General features: G+C 38.1%; 1 protein-coding gene across 5 annotated transcripts in view; it reads left to right on the forward strand.

Moving 5' to 3' along the window:
* The first annotated feature begins 728 nt into the window (after nt 1–728).
* cacna1db (calcium channel, voltage-dependent, L type, alpha 1D subunit, b) overlaps nt 729–19133 on the forward strand; it is a 50890-nt gene continuing 32485 nt past the window's right edge. For all 5 annotated transcript variants that reach the window (XM_077609858.1, XM_077609863.1, XM_077609889.1 and 2 more), the window contains exons 1-7: nt 729–882; nt 4546–5005; nt 6532–6637; nt 17022–17161; nt 17581–17723; nt 18312–18464; nt 18543–18739. In XM_077609858.1, the coding sequence (XP_077465984.1) occupies nt 849–882; nt 4546–5005; nt 6532–6637; nt 17022–17161; nt 17581–17723; nt 18312–18464; nt 18543–18739 (1233 nt within the window). In that variant the 5' untranslated portion in view covers nt 729–848. The remainder of the gene's footprint in view (nt 883–4545; nt 5006–6531; nt 6638–17021; nt 17162–17580; nt 17724–18311; nt 18465–18542; nt 18740–19133) is intronic.

Below are 19133 nucleotides of genomic sequence, written 5' to 3' on the forward strand. Positions count from 1 at the left end.
TCGGCCATTTTGTATCAGTACGAGTCGCTAAACGTTACACAATGGTCAACGGGGAATGGACTTTGAAATAGCTATTAATTGCTAAATTTTCAGACAGCTTTTCAGGATAATCATATTATTTGGTAAATTATCAGTAAATAAAAAATATTATATATATATATATATATATATATATATATATATATGTATATATATATATATATATATATATATATATATATATATATATATATATATATATATATATGTGTGTGTTTTTTTTGTTTTTTTATTTTGTTTTTTTGTTACATGTACCTGGAAATCTTTAAACATCAAGTGAATACTTTTTTGGTGGATTGTCAGATTATATTAGATTAAATAACTTTATTCATCCCGTATTTGGGACATTTCATGGATATATTAGATAGACCAGACAAAGTAAACTCACTTCCTGCCATTGACAACAATAGAAATCCCAATCCATTTAAACTCGTTGTCCTGTCTGTGTTGCTACCATCCCTCCCAGTAAAAATGGGTTGGACATCTAATGCTCTCAATCACAACTAATGAACATATTGCACACACTGTGCATTAGATGTAACAACCTAAACATTTGCTCAGGGAACAGTCTGCCTTGTCTCATTTGAGCTACAGATGTGGTTGTTTCACTTTTTCTGTTGAGTGGACACTGGAGCAGGGATTATAATGGAAGGATTACTCGCAACCGGTTATCCCTCATACAGGCACAGGTAATCCAATCACTGGTAACCTTCCAGCACGGCTCTCACAACACATTTTCTCTGGAATAGCAGCAGGGCGAAAGCATAACAACGGCACTATGAGGCCTCAGTGGAAAGGCAGGTGACAGAATGCCATTTATTGTAAGAGGACGACCCCAGAGGGGTAAGTGCTTTATTTTGACATTCACTGCAGTCATATGAAGCCTAAAACAATTTATTTTTGGATGACGGGCATATTTGGTAGAAGATGGCCCAATCTTTTATTCAAATGAACGGGATTCTCTTAAAAATACAGTATAAATGACAGCAAACAATTTATGAAAAAATGTTTCCATCTGAAAGAAATTGAGAGGAATAAGTCTTGGCAAATTATTTCTCTGTTCAGCCACCATTTAAGCGTTAGTCATAATTTACAAGTACTATTATGGGACAAATAGGGTGGCATGCATATGTGCATAAAATGTTCCTTCTTTTAATCCCACTGTTGTCACAGAAATAATTTAAATGGAATCTTATTAAAATTAATAATATTGTAATGACCATTAAGCCATGGAAATCAGACGTGGCATTTAAAATTTTGCTTAACAGATTTTTTTTGGAAACCACAAACCTACAAAGAAAGGGTGTCTAAACTTTTTTCTCTGAGGGCGGCTTTTTGCAAAGATGAAATGTATATGATGTCTATAAGTGTCAATGGAAGTGAGTTAAGGGCTAAAAGCAACAAAATAATCCAGTTATATAACGATACAATTGCAAAATATACTACATATGTTTATATTTACAATACTGAATCAAACTCTGAAGAACAAAGGGAACATTTCCAGCAACAGCAAAAACAACAACAACCTGAAAATCACAACTAAATTAGAAGTCTATTTATTAAAATAAAACACATTTTTGAAATTTCTATATTGATTTTAGCCCCTGAGCTAACAAGGGAAGCACATCTTATGTGGTTAGCACCATCTAGTGTTAAAGATGAGAAGTGCAAGAGAATGTTGGCTTAATTTAGCCTTTTTGCGCAGGCCATGTTAAATTTTAGATATTTAGGCCTGTTTCATAATAATGCCATCGGACTGTAATTAAAAAAAATAATGTTAATGGCTATTTTTTGTATGAGCAATTTTAGTCTTACAATTAGGGAAATGTTCACGTTCACATTGCAACTCTTCTGTCAGACTTTATTCTTGATACTATGTATGTATTTAAAGTATAAATTATATATGCACTGTGTGCATATTTGAATACGATGTCTGTCTGTTTTGAATTTGGGCTGGTGTTATTATTTATTTTCAGCATACCAAATATGGATTAAAATTGCAATTGTGTGCGAAATTTAAATTTTGCACGTGACTTTGAAAGGGCAACAGGTTGCATTATTATTAATATTATTATTATAATTTTCAATTTGCTCCGTGATTGGTACCCACCGAAGACTGATTTTCAATTCGGTCCAGTTTTGAGACAAGTGGGATGAGGATTTTGTTGGAGATTTTGTTGGAGATTTTGTCGGAGATTTTGTTGGACCGCTCGCGCTCCCGTTAACGGCTGATGTGCGCACAGCACCCGGATGTCGCCAACATGTTTGTCGCTTCTGTCAGGGTTCCGCGCTCGGATGGATGGATAATGTGGGTAAATAAGTCAGGTTAGCCTTGGGGGGACGTGGTACCTTCCAAAGATGAGTTGGATCTAACGTGGAGCGTTTCAATGTGGATTCGAGGATGCAAGAAGCAGATGAACTGTCAAAAGGTAACAACATAGAACCGAATTGCCAAAAAGGGAGAGAGTTGGCCAGCTCGCATTATACTGACAAACTGGAAAAAAAGCTGTGACGAACTACTTGAATTGAATTGTCATTCATATTTTCCGACAGAATTGGGCAATATTTGACATGTTTTTTCGCGACCTACAAAATGATCCATCTCAATTTTCGAACCCCTTTTAGCTTGCATCCCCTTAAAAGTGGGCAATTGTTTACTTCCACAATGTCTGATTAATAACTGGGAAAAAAAATGACCATATGGTCCAAAACCTAAGAATGGGAATATGTCTGCCTTTGTGTTTTTATGTAATGGCAAAGTTTTGTAGAAAATGACCTGAATTGCTTAATGACTCCTTACTGTCATTTGTTTTTAATCAGTAATTACTGTCAGAAAGTACTACTAGTAGGGGTGGTGATTACTTGCTACTCAATGACACTCCGAATGGGAGTGTGAATGGTTGTCTGTCTCTCTTTGTGCTCTGTGATTGGCAATCATCACTAGTCCGATGTGTAATCTGCCAAAGTCAGTAAAGATAAACAATAATACTACTGAAAATGTTGTATACAAAATGGATGCATTGACATTTTGTCAATGTCACAGCCTCTTCTTGCTAAATCTCCAAATATTCCGGTTGCCGCGTGCATAGTGGAAACCTATTTGATTGAAGACCTTTTTTTTTAGATGACATAACACTATCCGCCACTATCCGCCAGAGAGATGAGTCAAGGACATTGTTTTATTTATTTATTTATTTATTTTTAACTGTCAGTTTGCATTGATTTTAATGACTGACTCATTCATTCATGCAGACCGTCCTCATCGCTCTGGCATGCTCACGCCAAACCACTTTTTTTTAAAAAAATTTACACTCAGGGTAAAACGTTGGGGGAACAGCCATGTTCTTTGGATTGTTGTTATTTCTTAAGTAATGTTAAAAAACAAACTAGAGCAATGAAGAACATCGTTGCATTCCATAGTCTGTCCTTATAAAACAAAGTGCTCAATTTGTCATAAGTAGCAGACCATGAGGCACTCATTTTTAAAATTATAAGTAGCTATTAGCAATTTTACGTGCCTGTAGCTAGAAAGCAAAGAGACTTTGCCAATGATTTTCCTGTCTATTTAAAGAATAGGGTATATATATAATGCCTGTTAGTGGACAAGAGAGGAAGTGAAGGCATCTATTGTTTATTTCCACCAAAAATACACATGTATAGAACGTTTTAAATGAATTTTAAATTGATACAAGAAATGCACAAGATAATTTCGCAATCAATCGCAGAATAGATTTTCACAGCCACACTTAATAAATACCGTATTTTCTCGCATATACACCATATTTGTCACAAAAAAAATGAATATTGAATCAAGCGTACGGCTTATACGCACAAATTAGACTTGACATGCACAAAACTGCATGGTGACAAGGACGAAACGCCAAAACGCAAGACAATGCGGCCGATATGGTCATTTATTCAAAATCTAGAAAAGATAAACAGATAAAATGCTAAACACATTTTATTTTGACATCTATGAATGAAATTCAAGAAAAAAAAACGTATCTGGCATAAAACGTGAAAACATTCACTCGTGCTTTCTCGCTCAAGGTGCCGCCACCTTACCTACGGATGACAAAGTAGACCGCTACGGACACACTTCCTGGTTGTACTGCTCACATGACTTCCTTTTTGAACGTCTCTACATGCAGGCAACACCCTTTTGGAATGTTCAATCCAGCAGACGATCCTTTCGATTCATACAGTATCTCAGAAATACCGATGGTGCGATGGTTTTTCTCAAGATTTTTCCTTCCAAGTAACACATTTGTACTCCTATTAAAACCATGAATATGGAGGTGAAAATTGTGATTGAGGGGGCGGCTTATACGAGGGAAATCGTAAAATTCAACAATTTTAAGGCAATTTTAAGGGTATGGCTTATACGCGGAGGCGGCTAATATGCGAGAAAATACAGTAGTATAATGTTTGGAAGTTCGCTGAACATATTTTGTTACGGGTAAGAACTGACAAACTGCCTGTTTTCTGTTCCTTCGCACCCAATAGGGGCTCAGTATGCCAGCAACAAAAGGACCACTTACTCCACGGATGCGCCGGCCCTGTGGCCAGAAAATCAAACTCATCTGCACCAACTCAATCCACCTGAGCCCCTGCACGCCCCCGCCAGCAGGGGCAAGCCGGTTGGTTCGTCGCATGGCCTCCTGGGACCAAACTGCGTCACCCAGGTCCACGCTTCTGGTGTCAGCCCAGTTCTGGCTTGGCACGCGGCCATCAACGCTGCTCGCCAAGCGCAGGGCGACGTGGCAAAGCCTGACGTGAGTCCGCAGACTTCAACGTGCGTCACGGGAGCGGCGCCCGTCGGCTCCTTGGCACAGAGGAAGAGACAGCAGTATGCCAAGAGTAAAAAACAAGGGGGGTCCACGAACAGTAGGCCACCTCGAGCATTGTTCTGCCTCACCCTCAACAACCCTATCCGCAGAGCCTGCATCAGCTTGGTGGAGTGGAAGTATCCTTTAAGTCAAGGGTGTCAAACTCGGGTTGGTTCACGGGCCACATTAACGTCAACTTGATTTCATGCGGGCCGGGCCATTTTAGATATAATATTTAGATTTTTTTATAAATGGATTAAAAGAACTGGTTTAAAAGCCCTGCATATTCAGTTTTTTATAGCTCTAAAACAATGTTTATTTTAGCTTTTTATATATATTTTTACATTTTACAAAATGATTTTGAACTAAAAACACAGAAAGAATTGATTAAAAATTACAATGATTGATTTAAAAGGAGGAAAATCAAGAAATTTAATATACATTTATACTCTTCATTTTAATTTGATCCTAAAACAGAAAGTTGGCACTCATGATTTACTTTCCCGGGCCACACGAAATGATGCGGCGGGCCAGATTTGGCCCCCGGGCCACCACTTTGACACATGCGCTTTAAGTGTTTGCTTGGGATGAACTAATAAACCAATCACCTGATCAAAAATTTCACCTCATTTTTATAGATCAGAATCAGGTGAAAAAGTTCGGGTTTTTAAAGTGTTTTTGTTTGCTCTTATTTTTAAGTATTTGGACAATCCACTTACGTCTATCGCTTTAAATGGCAGTTAAACACGATCACCCAGTTCAAATAAATACGTATAACGTCTATCGCTGTCAGGCAGTGAATGAGCAGCAAAATCCATGAGTATGGCATCTAGAAATGTGCACGAACCAATCACGTGATCGGAAAGTCCTCAGTTTTAGAGGATCGGAATCAGGTCAATAAGATTGAGATTTAAGATTTTTTTTTTTTTTTAGGAGCTACAAAACAACAAAGTGAAATGTTCAAGGATATCGACAAAAGAAACAAAAAATGTAGGTTTTGTACTATGGGAAATTCTTAGAAATTCAAAATTGGGTAGAAAAAGATAGCATTTTTAATATATAAATATATATTAATAAAAAATAATAATAAAATAATATATATATATATATATCTTTTAATTTTTATTTATTTATTTATTAATTTCTGCAAGAATCAGAAGAAATAAAAACATTACGTTTTGTACTATGGGAAATTCTTAGAAATTCTAAATTGGGTAGAAAAAGATTGCATTTTTAATATATAATATTATAAATAAATATATATATGTATATGTAGTTGTTGTTTTTATTTATGTATTAATTTCTGCAAGAATCAGAAGTCGACAAAAGTTCTAAAACAGATACCAGACCTAAAGAGTTTCCACACTATACTCTTTTTAACAACATCCATCTTCATTATAACCCCGCATTTGCATGTAGATGGCAGAATTATTTAAACAACCCTCAAGTAACAATGACATTTTTCTCAAAATCTCATATTAAACTGGTTGTGCACACTAAGTGAGCAGTACATCTCTATTTTTTTAATGATTATTTATTATTTGGCACTCACCCCTTTTAATTATAATCAGTCAGCCAAAGACACATTTCTATCCTTAATGGAGTGCCCGTCTTTATGTCTGTCCTTGTGGTTAAAAACATTCCTTAACATTTTGACTTTCAGACCATTTGATATATTTATATTGCTGTCAATTTTTGCCAACTGTGTGGCCTTAGCCATCTACATCCCTTTCCCTGGAGATGACTCCAATTCTACCAACCAAGAGCTGGTGAGTACAATTCCAAGTATATTCTGTGACATGGCACATACACTTTTTACTCCTGATTTTAGATCACATCAGCAGGTTTGCCTTTGTATGTGTCCTCAAAAGCACTTTCATTCAGTGTTTGCCTGTTTCCTTCTCTGAGCCCTGCAAGTTGTGCTTTCCTATTGAGGCAAGATGTGAGGTTTGGGCATGGAGAAATGTCGCATGTTTTCTCAGCAGATGGGGATTATTCACTGTCTGTGTGTGTGCTTTTACAGAGAAAATGCAGGAGATAGAATTCAATTATTATTCTCTACGCCTGGTAACCAATGGTAATGTTTAAGTATCTTGATTAATGATGGCGGCAGTGTTAAAAAGAAAAACAAAATTAAAAATTACTGTTAAATGTTGTAAAAATCACGTGTAGCACCATTATTGAAGTGAGTTACATTACGTCAGATATACTATTTGTTTGGCTTTCAGATATTCTTTTTCATAATGGACTATGGCAGGGGTGTCGAACCTAGTTTGGTTGGCGGGCCACATTCATGGTGACCAGATTTCATGTGGGCCGGACCATTTTAGATATAATATTTAGATTTTTTTAAATAAACGGATTAAAAGAACTGGATTAAAACCCCTCAATATTCATTTTTTTATAGATCTAAAACAATATTTATTTTAGCTTTTATATATATATATATATATTTAGATTTTACAAAATTATTTTTGAACTAAAAACACAGAAAAAATGGATTAAAAAATTACAATTATTCATTTAAAAGGGGGAAAATCAGGAAATTCAATATACATCTATACTCTTCATTTTAATTTGATCCTAAAACAGAAAGTCGGCACTCATGATTTACTTTCCCGGGCCACACAAAATGATGCGGCGAGCCAGATTTGGCCCCCGGGCCGCCACTTTGACACAGGTTGACTAGAAAAATTCCATATTTTGCTTTCAAATACTTTGCCATGTTGTTGGTACTCTCTGAATACGTCCTCTGCAGAAGCGTTAAAATCTCACTCCATCTGTCTTGGTGTGCTTACTTGTGTTCGACCTTGTTGAATGTTCAGCGCGGACCTGACCTGGGTCTCACAAACACTGTCTGAATCTAAAAGAACCAATTAAAGAAGCACCTATGTGATGTAAATGGAATGCCATTCACGCTACCGGTTGTACTCAGTTTGTAGTTCTCAAAAAAAAAAAAACGTGTCACACAGTCACGATAGCTGCCAGGCAACTGATGCCTGACTGTAAATATACAGTACACATATATATATATATATATATATATATATATATATATATATATATATATATATATGTATGTATGTATGTATGTATGTATGTATGTATGTATGTATGTATGTATGTATGTATGTATGTATGTATGTATGTATGTATGTATGTATGTATGTATGTATGTATATATGTATATATGTATATATGTATATATGTATATATGTATATATATATATATATATATATATATATATATATATATATATCAGATTCATGATCTTCCATCCAAAAAGGAATCTTTTTGCCTGCAAAAAAGAAGTTAAAATATTATATAGAATGCAGGTGCATGTCTTACTTGTTGACCTTGCCTCAAATGTGATGTCATGAATATATTTGTGGTATTTATTTATTTATTTTTTGCTACATGAGCTGGTGAGTGAGTGTAAAACAGACTGAGCATGTGCGTGTGTGTGAACATGATGAGGGATTAAAGTGGACAGTGGATTAGTCGTCCATGAATGAGTGTAGGGAGAGATCATGCCTCCCTGTCTGTCTATCTGTGTATCAAGCTTTCACTCAGTCTGTTTGTCTGTCTGTCCAATTCATATTCATTCTCATTGTTTCAGTATTAATGCCCCAAAAATGTTTGTTAGTAGCGTGTCCATTCTGCAAGCTTGCGTATCTGTCACATTCTATCTAAATCTGCAATCTTTTATTTGCAATAGGGTTCAGTCATCAAATTATCGGGGGCGGTATAGGACAATGTGAATTGGAATGTTGATTTTGAAAATTTTAATGTAACGTAGACAATCTGTTACAGCATGTACAGTGCAGTGTAATTGCAGTATGTTTGCCTCACGGTTCCAAGTTTTAGTTTCTAAATCTATGTAGGGACTTAAGACCACATTTTCAGGGTCTTAGGCTTGTCTTGGTTTCTTCTCCCAAGAATTTTGGTCTTCTGTAGGTCTTGTCGAGTTCCGGTCTTAGGCATAACACTAAATCTCGGTCTTGGCACGTTCCCCTGATGTCTTTTTTCGAGCAACCCTGGTTTCCAGATACCAAAAACATACTACCTACTATGTGTGTTTACTGTTGTTAGTCTTTGTGCCCAGTGATTAGTCTGCAAATTCTCCAGAGGTGTACACCTTTTCTTACCCATGAGATTTTATGTGACGTCCATGGTTTGTTTGCATGTGATTTAGCGTGCGTGATTCTCAGAAGCAAGAGTCCGATTGCATCATTTTCCCAGCCAGAGATTAAAGGTTTAATAGGGGAGAGGAAATGAAAGTCACAACTCGGCAGCATGTGGCTTTGACCAACATGTCTTTTTCTCTGTATATTTGGTAACGTAACCTACTTTTCAACATTTCGCTAATATAAAAATGTGAATTAATTAAATTTGGTCAAAATCAGGAATTGACTTATCACCATTATTCTGTTAAAATGTAGATAATAATGTAATTGCTATGACTACCCTAAAATATCCTGCTTCCAAAACAGAAAACATGGCCGACACACTATGCCAGAAACATACTGTATTGTTTTTGACAAGCAGGGGGGCCCGGCTTAGAACCAAAAGACAATTGTTGTGTGATTTAAAAAAATCTCTTTTGAAAAATGGGTGTTTAACAAATAAAAAATTGAGTTTACACACTTAGAGAAGGCTAAGAAATGCAATCACTCGTCTATTAGGATCTGATAGCTGTTTCCGGCCACCATAAAAAAAAATTCAACTCTCTACATTACATGGTTTGGTCAAACGTAGCGATAGAATCTTAACATACACACACACACACACACACACACACACACACACACACACACACACACACACACACACCCATAAATCACGCTTTATAAGGATTATAGATAACAAAGTGATTACACACACGAACACATACACAAAAGAGGGATTGTTTAAACTACTAATTGTCACTTTATTGGTTAGGTTTAATTTTCTAACATATGGAAGGGCCAATAAACTCCTTTATTTACTTGTGTTAACAGCTTGCACCACGGAGGACGTGTGGTTAGCACGTCTGCCTGAATGTTTGAAAATCTAAGGTTCAATCCCGGCCTCATTCCGCCCTGTGTAGATTTTGCATGCTCTCCCAGTGCCTGCATCTGGGTTTTCTCAGGGTATTTCCTATAAACAGTAGAGTTAAATTCCAGTATTAGTTACTTCATCATTAAAAGAAACTCATTTATTAATTTTTCAATTCTTGTTTCCCCAAACCTTTCCTGACACTGAAGTAATGAAGCCTGTTTTTTCGTGGCTAACGTTGCGTGCGTTTTCTACATTTAGGATAAAAGTCAACGATTTAAAAACTAAACGAAAACAAGCACGCCCACAAAGGGACTGATCAATATTGTCAATATTTCAAACCCATGGACCAAAATATGACCATATCTTGACAAAGGAGATTTCTACCTAACTCTAGTAATAGGACCTGGCTCACTTTCCCATTTTAAAAATTCATATTCAACCCTTTATCTTATAATTCTTCCTCATCTCTGCTCTACAGCATCAGCTACCATGTGAACCATCAAATTAGAGCAAACACAGCGATCGATGAACTGTATTGCTGTTTAGACATAGCATCATTGGGTTGACCCAGCAAGTTGTGTGCCTTTGGGGGCAGCAGAATTTAAAAAAATATATATTATATATGGGTGACCCAGTGGACGAATGGTTAACGCATCGGCCTCACAGTTCTGGGGTGTAGGGTTCGATCTCGGTCCTCACTGTGTGGAGTTTGCATGTTCTCCTCGGGCTTGCCTGGGTTTTCTGCGGGTACTTTTGTTTCCTCCCACATTCCCAAAACATGAGGGGTAGCCTGGTTAAACACTCTTAATTGGCCCTAGCTATGATTGGTTGTCCTTTTGTCTCCTTGTGCCCTGTGATTGGCTAACCACCGATTCAGGGTGCCCATAGTTAGCTGAGATAGGCTCCAGCACCCCATTACAATAAGCGGATAAGCGGTTTAGAAAATAATAAATCTGGATTTCATAACTTAATATGCCATATTTCAACTGAAAAGCAAGCACGGCAAAAGCAAACTCCCCAATTTATTTACATGATGTCATCATAAATGTAACATTTATAAAGGGGTACCTAGAAAGGAAAGATGTATACAATCAGCTGTTTCTTTACTGTGTTCATGATTGGTTAATTCATACTAAATGCAGCACAGAGAGGCTGATGTACACCCACACAGATTGTGATGCTTTTTATAAATGCTTCATTTATCATGGCTACTTCTCCTCTGTTGAAGCTCCCCTTTTATCCACATGATCAGTTCTCTTTTGCATTATAGATGTTTTCTTCTTTAAACCTGTTAAATAATTTTCAAATATATCTAAGATGGCATTCCAATTGTTTTAATAAATCACTCACCGCACTTTGCGCCATAGTCGATAAAGAACAATAAGATTCTAATACTAAATCAGATCATTTCAAAAGAGTGCGAATGGTCGTCTGTCTCTGACTGGCGACCAATCTAGGGTGTAGTCTGCCTGTGGTCTAAGGTCACCTGGAATAGGCTCCAGCAACCCTGAAGAGGATGCGCCATCTGGAAGATGAATGAATAATTTCAACACATGATACCCCAACATTTGCACTGTTGTTAGCGTCAGTAACTTTGTTTTAGTTTTCAATTACAATTGTCCTTCCAACTTTTTTCACCACAACTGACAACTTGACTGAAGTCAAACACGTCATGCTGATGAAACTGCAGTATTGCGTATGCCTTTGCCCCCCCCTAACAAGGCACAACAGACATCTGCGATTATACATCTTCATTATAGTGTGGTCCTTTCTTTGTGAGTCATATCCCGTCTCCGGTGAGCTGTCACACCCCCGCATCATTATTATGTTAAATATACACTCAGGAAATACGAGCCCGCAAATGTTGTCAGCTGAATTGGCTGAATCACATTTACAGTGGAGTTACATATTGGACAGAGACCAGTCATTTGTTTTGGATGATCAAGTTATGTCATTCTAGACACTTTTTATCAAACGTCATATATCTGATCGGTACTCGGACGTTTCGTCGAAAGACGTTTGGTCCCCGGACGTTTGGTCCCCGGACGTTTGGTCGACCGGACGTTTGGTTGACCGGATGTTTGGTAGAACGGACGTTTGGTCCCTGGACGTTTGGTCGACCTGACGTTTGGTCGACCTGACGTTTGGTAGAACGGACGTTTGGTAGAACGGACGTTTGGTAGAACGGATGTTTGGTAGAATGGACGTTTGGTAGAACGGACGTTTGGTCACCGGGTTGTTACTGTTGAAACCAGCTCTCAAAATTATAATCATGAGAGAGAGAGAGTTTAATATCTAAATATCTAATATCAAAATATCAACAGTATACTCTCTGTCATAATTTGACAGCGAGCGAACCCGGCGACCAAACGTCCGTTCTACCAAACGTCCGTTCTACCAAACGTCCGTTCTACCAAACGTCTGGTCGACCAAACGTCCGGGGACCAAACGGCTTTTGACAAAACGTTCGGTCACGATCTGATCGATTAACAGCATATTACTACCAAATCAGCAAATACGGTCTAAAATTTACCATAAACTTCTTAAACACATTTAATTTGATTTATTGTAGAATTTTGAATGTACACGTCCAACTGTTGAAAATTTCCAATACTTTTTTTGTACTTTTTTTTTGCACGTTCACATTGAGAAAAAGAGCTTAAAGCGCTCATTAAAAGAGCAGATATGTTTTGCGAACAATGACTTCTAATTATAAAAGTATCGCTCGTCCTGCGATGTGAGTATTGCGCATGCGCACATCGCCAATGTTGCCGTTCAAACAGACCTCAGTGGAAATGTGCACTCTACTGATTGCTGCTCCTTCGGCTTGTTTACAAGCAGGGCTGGCTGTCGTGGCAACTGTCGCCATGGTGACTTGTCAAGTGGAATGTGCAGGCAGAGAGCTCTCCACCAGAGATGTGAATTAGACCAAGGACAAAAAGCCAGCAAGCACAGGCACATTTTAAGAAGAGTCCGGATGGTGAGAAAGTACAGACACTAATTAGGGGTCGAGGATGATACAAAAAATGAGTGATGAAAGGAGGAATAATTAAGAGGAAAACAATTAAAATGGAAGAATGGGGGTCTCATAAAAGAGAATGAAACAAAAAACTTTTTATGTTGGTAAATTGACTTTACAAATGGAAAAATGTCGGTTTAACCGCAATAATTTAAATGCCAATCTTACATTATGCTTCATTACAACAATCTTATTATTGTCCTCATTTTGTCCTCTGGTATCCATGTTTAGCGGTAACCATGTGTAATAAAAGCCATGCCATTTAATCTTATTTCATCTAATGAGAATAAAATCTAATAGGAGCTGATTTGCCTGGTTCTGGCTCCCAAATTGTTTCATCTACTCCACGTTCTTCCACAGGACACTCCATACAAATATTGTACATTATGATCTATTATGTACTGTATTTTCCGCACTATAATGTGCACCAGAGTATAAGGTGTACCTTTCAATGAATGGCCTATCTTAAAATTAGTTTCATATGTAAGGTGCACCATATTATAAAATGCAGTAGTAGTAGGGGATTGTGTTATAGATCCACTACATGGAGTTGTAGTAGTAGTGGGTTGGGTTGTAGAGCCACTAGATGGAGCTGTGGTTAGGGGTTGTGTTATACATCAACGAGATGGGGCTAAGTTGAAGGGAATTTCATACTATAATTAACCAATATTGGTCCATATACATATAAAGTACATCAGATTATAAGAGGCATTTTCAGAAAATGAGTCTTTTAGTTGCCCCTTAGAGTGCAGAAAATACGGTGCTCGTCTAATTTTCAATTTATTTGGACTTTAATATATTACGATAGATTCACATTCACCCATTCATGCATCAATGGAATATGCAGCAAGTATGCTTGGCGGTATTGAGAAATCAGTGGAAAAATGACAATATATTTCGTGGTCGTGTGTTTGTGTGAAGGGGAAGTGAAGGCTTGGTTGGACAGCAAAATTTCACACAACATAATGTTGCACTTGCAAAGCACAGCCAGCTCATGAGTGCTGTTACCACTTTTGTTTTAATGTCACTAACTTGCCTTTGTTCTGTTTTTTCTTCTCCCAACTCTGCTTTTAGCAACTGCATTTTTTTGGTACAGATAGGTGTTACATCATAATCAATTTTTATTACAATTGCTATCAGGCATTCTTTTAAATTGAAATTTCTGGGAATACAATTGCTGTTATGGTATTTTTTTTATTACTTCTGGGAATAAAATTGATTCAAAAAATGATCAAAAATTATTATCTATTATATTTAATGCATTCTCCCAAAAATTGGGTACACAAATTATCATCTTGAAGATATTTTACTGTATTTCAAATCAAATTGATTTGTTTTCTGCATTTTTTGTACTTTTGAAACAGTTCACGATCTCATGAATACAACACAGTAAATAAACATGATGTCTGCAAGTGGTAGTCATGTAGTCCAATCCAACCCGAATAAAAATATGATTCCAGACTCATCTGCAAACATAATCTAGGACATTTCCTTTATCCCTTGCTGTCCTCTGTCCTGGCTTTGGCCTTATTAAGTGGAATTTCTTGTCCGTTTCCCAAAACAGAGGATTTGAAAGCTTACAGGATGTGCTGCTCCTCCTTAAATCAATTAATCTGCTTTGCTCTCTCCTTGCACCGAGGTTGTCATTTGTGAAGACCTAAATCTTAATGTCATGGAAGGTAAAGATTAAAGAAAAGTACTACAAAACATTGTTAGTTTCCATCGAGAGCAAAGCAGGTAAATATTAGCACGTCAGCTTCACAGTCCTGGGGTCGAGGGTTCCATCCCAGGCTGGATCCTCTCTTTGTGTGGCTTTCATGTTCTCCCCGGCTTGCGTGGGTTTTCTCTGGGTACCCCGCTTTCCTCCTACATTTCAAAAACATGCATGGTTGGCTAATTAATCACTCTAAATCAGGGGTGTCAACCTCGGGTTGGTTCGCGGGCCGCGTTAACGTCAACTCGATTTGATGTGGGCCGGACCATTTTAGATATAATATTTAGATTTTTTTGTTTAAGTGGATTAAAAGCCCTGAATATTCAGTTTTTTTATAGATCTAAAACAATGTTTATTTTAGCCTTTTAAAAAAATATATTTTTAGATTTTACAGAATGATTTTTGAACTCAAAACACAGACAAAATGGATTAAAAAATTACAATTATTGATTTAAAAGGGGGAAAATCAGGAAATTTAATATACATCTAACTCTTCATTTTAATTTGATCCTAAAACTGAAAGTCGGCGCTCATGATTTACTTTCGCGGGCCACACAAAATGATGCGGCGGGCCAGATTTGGCCCCCAGGCCGCCACTTTGACACGTGCTCTAATTTGTCCCTAGGTATGAGTGTGAGCGTGAATGGCTGTCCTTTGTCTCCTTGTGCCCTGCGATTGGCTGGCCACCGATTCAAGGTGTCCATCCACCTGGTGCCCGCAGTTGGCTGGGATTGGCATCAGCACCCCCTGCTTGTGAGGATAAGCGGTTTGGCCCCGGCGTTACCACAAGTACACTACTAAAAAACTCAGTTTTCAATATTTTTAGATAAGTTATTAGTTTTTCAATCCCTATGGTTGCTTGTAATGAGTTGAGAGGCGTACTTGTAAGATATTTACCATTCAGTAGATGTCCGAAATCTGATGTTAATGGTGCCTGAGATGCATATGTGTCTGTTACTTCTTTATCTCTCATGTTGTTTCACTCATATGCGCCATGTTTTGGTGATTCTGCCTCCGGTTTGCACTTAATTAATGAAATGTCTACAGATTAATGTTCTTCGGGGTTTACGTCTTTCTCTGACCCACTTTCAATTTTGTATTCCGACTCTTCACGCTATAAAGACAACGAATCTTGACTACTGTTTTCTGTTCAGTAATCCCTTCCTTCGATTATGCCAATGATTTCAACTATGCAGAGGTAAACCTTTGCGCATATTTTTCTTGCACTATATCAATAGTTATGGATCTGTGTGAGTCTTGGTAATCTATTTTTGAATGCTCTTTGACAAGATCCTATCATTTATTTAGTGTGTGGAACTTGAGTGATACCCACCTGCAAAGCTGTAACCTTTAACAGGATGAGTGGTTAGAAACAGGCTTATGGTTATCTTTTAGAATTATAGAACTACAGAGGATGACACGTCTCGAACAAAGCTGTCTGCTTACTGGCTGTGAATGACTCTGTCCCGTTCAAGAGCACTTGTTGTGTTTGCGTCATCTAAATCAGACGGAGAAGTGCTTAGCTTAATGGGCCTTTTAAGCTGCCAACTCGCTGACCCTTACGCATGGCATAAGGCAGACGTGAATGTAGAACGAGAGAGCATGTGTCTGTTTGTCTGCATGTGTTTGTGTTTACATGTGTCCAGGGGCGTGCACGCATGAAAATATGGCTATAAAGGTGTTTTCTGTGGGAGAGAACGTGAATCGAAGTGACAAGAAACACACAAAGAATAGCTTTTGTGCAGGATTCTCCAGATTCTAACACCTGTCTCGAACACACTATTCCACATGTGTCAAAGTGGCGGCCCGGGGGCCAAATCTGGCCCGCCGCATCATTTTGTGTGGCCCGGGAAAGTAAATCATGAGTGCCGACTTTCTGTTTTAGGATCAAATTAAAATGAAGAGTATAGACGTATATGAAATTTCCTGATTGTCCCCCTTTTAAATCAATAATTGTAATTTTTTTATCAATTTTTTTCTGTGTTTTTAGTTAAAAAATAATTTTGTAAAATCTAAAAATATATATAAAAAAAGCTAAAATAAACATTGTTTTAGATCTATAAAAAACGGAATATTCAGGGCTTTTAATCCAGTTCTTTTAATCCATTTATAAAAAAAATCTAAATATTATATCTAAAATGGTCCGGCCCAGGTGAAATCGAGTTGACGTTAACGCGGTCCGCGAACCAACCCGAGTCTGACACCCCTGCACTATTCTATGTTGCCATAGAAACATTTAGATTGTTCAGGCCTTTAAAGAGTGATGAAAAAAGATCTTTCATGTCAATAATTTCCCATCCATGTTGTGGTTGTTCTCATACTGTCAAGTCATACTTTGATGTCTGTTTTTTTTCTTTCTTTTTCCATCACTTCTTACAGGAAACTGTCGAATATGCCTTCCTAATCATTTTCACTATCGAGACATTTCTGAAGATTATTGCCTACGGCCTGGTCATGCACCAAAACTCCTATGTCAGAAATGGCTGGAACATGCTGGACTTTGTTATCGTCATTGTTGGGTGAGTTTAGATTTTTTTCTCCGGAATTTGCATGCAAAATACACAGTGACACAACTTTGTCAAAAATTTTCTAATACAATCCTACACATTTCTCATCTCACGGCGTCGACTAGCTTACTTAAAAAGCTGGCGTTGACGTCCTCCGGTTGTTTGTAGACAAAGCAAATAGTACACGCTTGCATATACATGCTCATGAAATGCCATGGTTAATCAATTGGTAAGCTTAGCTTTGGACAAAAACAAAGATGAATATATACACACATTGACGACATGTAGACGAATACACTGGTCACGCTTCACATTCAAGTTGTTAGCCAACATCTCTCGCTCTCTCTGTGCTATTTGCTTTCTTCTTCTTGCTGTTTTGACATCTCTCTCACCCCCCACCCACCTCTTCTCTGCTTTCTCTCGCTATACAGCTTGTTCAGTGTGGTCCTGGAGATGATAACCAAAGATGCTGACTCGGGTGGACAGTCAGGAGGCAAGCCTGGCGGGTTTGACGTCAAGGCCCTCCGAGCCTTTCGCGTGCTTCGCCCCCTTCGCCTTGTCTCTGGAGTTCCCAGTGAGTTAACATAAAACTAGACAGACTGTTATTTTTGAGCAACTACTGGCAAGGGACGTGCTACACAGATCAGTCTTCAGGCCCCTAACCCTAACCCCAAAGCTCATCCTTATGAATCCAGAAAAGAATTCCTCCTATGGAATATTTTCCCTCCATTGGGATATCCTCGCAATAACTCTTAAAGGGGCAGTTTCTACGGAAAGGGTCAAACCAATCCACATAAACCTTCTCACAGCAATGGTGGAAAGTAAAAACTTTCGTTGACGGACTTTCGCCGCTTTCCTCTGCATCCCTACAACATTTGGTCATGGTGTTTTGTATTAGCATTAGTACAAAAATATTGAATATAAGCGAAATTACTCCTGAACCTTTAGGCGTAAACACATATATACAAACATTCTTAAATGTAAAGTAGTGCCGTATTTTCAACGGATGCAAGAATAAGCAACTCAGGTGTCCAAGGATATGTACCGTTAGATTTGTGTGGTTCCCAGTCGACCTTGGGTTGATTACGTTTGATGGCTGCCAGCCCCCCAGTCAAATTAGATTGGGTGTCTGTATGTACTCACTTTGATTGTGTGATTGCAGGTCTGCAAGTGGTTTTGAACTCCATCATTAAAGCCATGGTCCCTCTACTTCACATCGCTCTGTTGGTCTTATTCGTCATCATCATATATGCCATCATCGGCCTTGAGCTCTTCATCGGCAAAATGCACGCTACCTGCTTTGTGATTAAAACAGGTAAGGCTTTTGACTCTAAACAATTTGGTTGTTTGCACATTTAATACCATAAATGTTCTGACTGCGGTTTCCTTTAAGGTACCCTGGCAGAAGATGAGCCAACGCCATGCGCGGTGTCCGGGAATGGTCGCCACTGCACACTAAACTCGACTACGTGCAGAGAAGGCTGGCAAGGCCCTAACAATGGCATCACCAACTTTGACAATTTCTTGTTTGCAATGCTGACTGTCTTCCAGTGCATCACCATGGAAGGCTGGACTGATGTTCTCTACTGGGTAATTTTCTGGGGGCTCCTGAAGCCACAACTTTGTCGAATATGCATTTCCAATTGGCTGAAGGAGAGCACTTCCTGTAACTCAACCCACCCTTGTCGGGGCAAGGAGAATATCAACTGTGATTCTGATTTTTTTCTATCCCAGTGACTATTGTACACGCTAAGGTTAATTATAAGTATGTATAAATAATCTGGTTTTCCTTAGGCAACATTTGGGGTCCTTATAGACGTCCAGGAAAGCTCCAATTTCCTGCCTGTTCACAAACGTACATCTGCCCTGGCAAAGCACATCACAATACGTACATCATTTAGGAGCTGCCCTTTGGCCCTTCCTCATTGTCCTCCTAAGCTTCTCGCTTTTATTCATGGACGTGTAACCACGACAACGTTATGTT

Source organism: Stigmatopora argus, chromosome 1 (assembly GCF_051989625.1).
Source record: "Stigmatopora argus isolate UIUO_Sarg chromosome 1, RoL_Sarg_1.0, whole genome shotgun sequence".
Taxonomy (NCBI): Eukaryota; Metazoa; Chordata; class Actinopteri; order Syngnathiformes; family Syngnathidae; genus Stigmatopora; species Stigmatopora argus.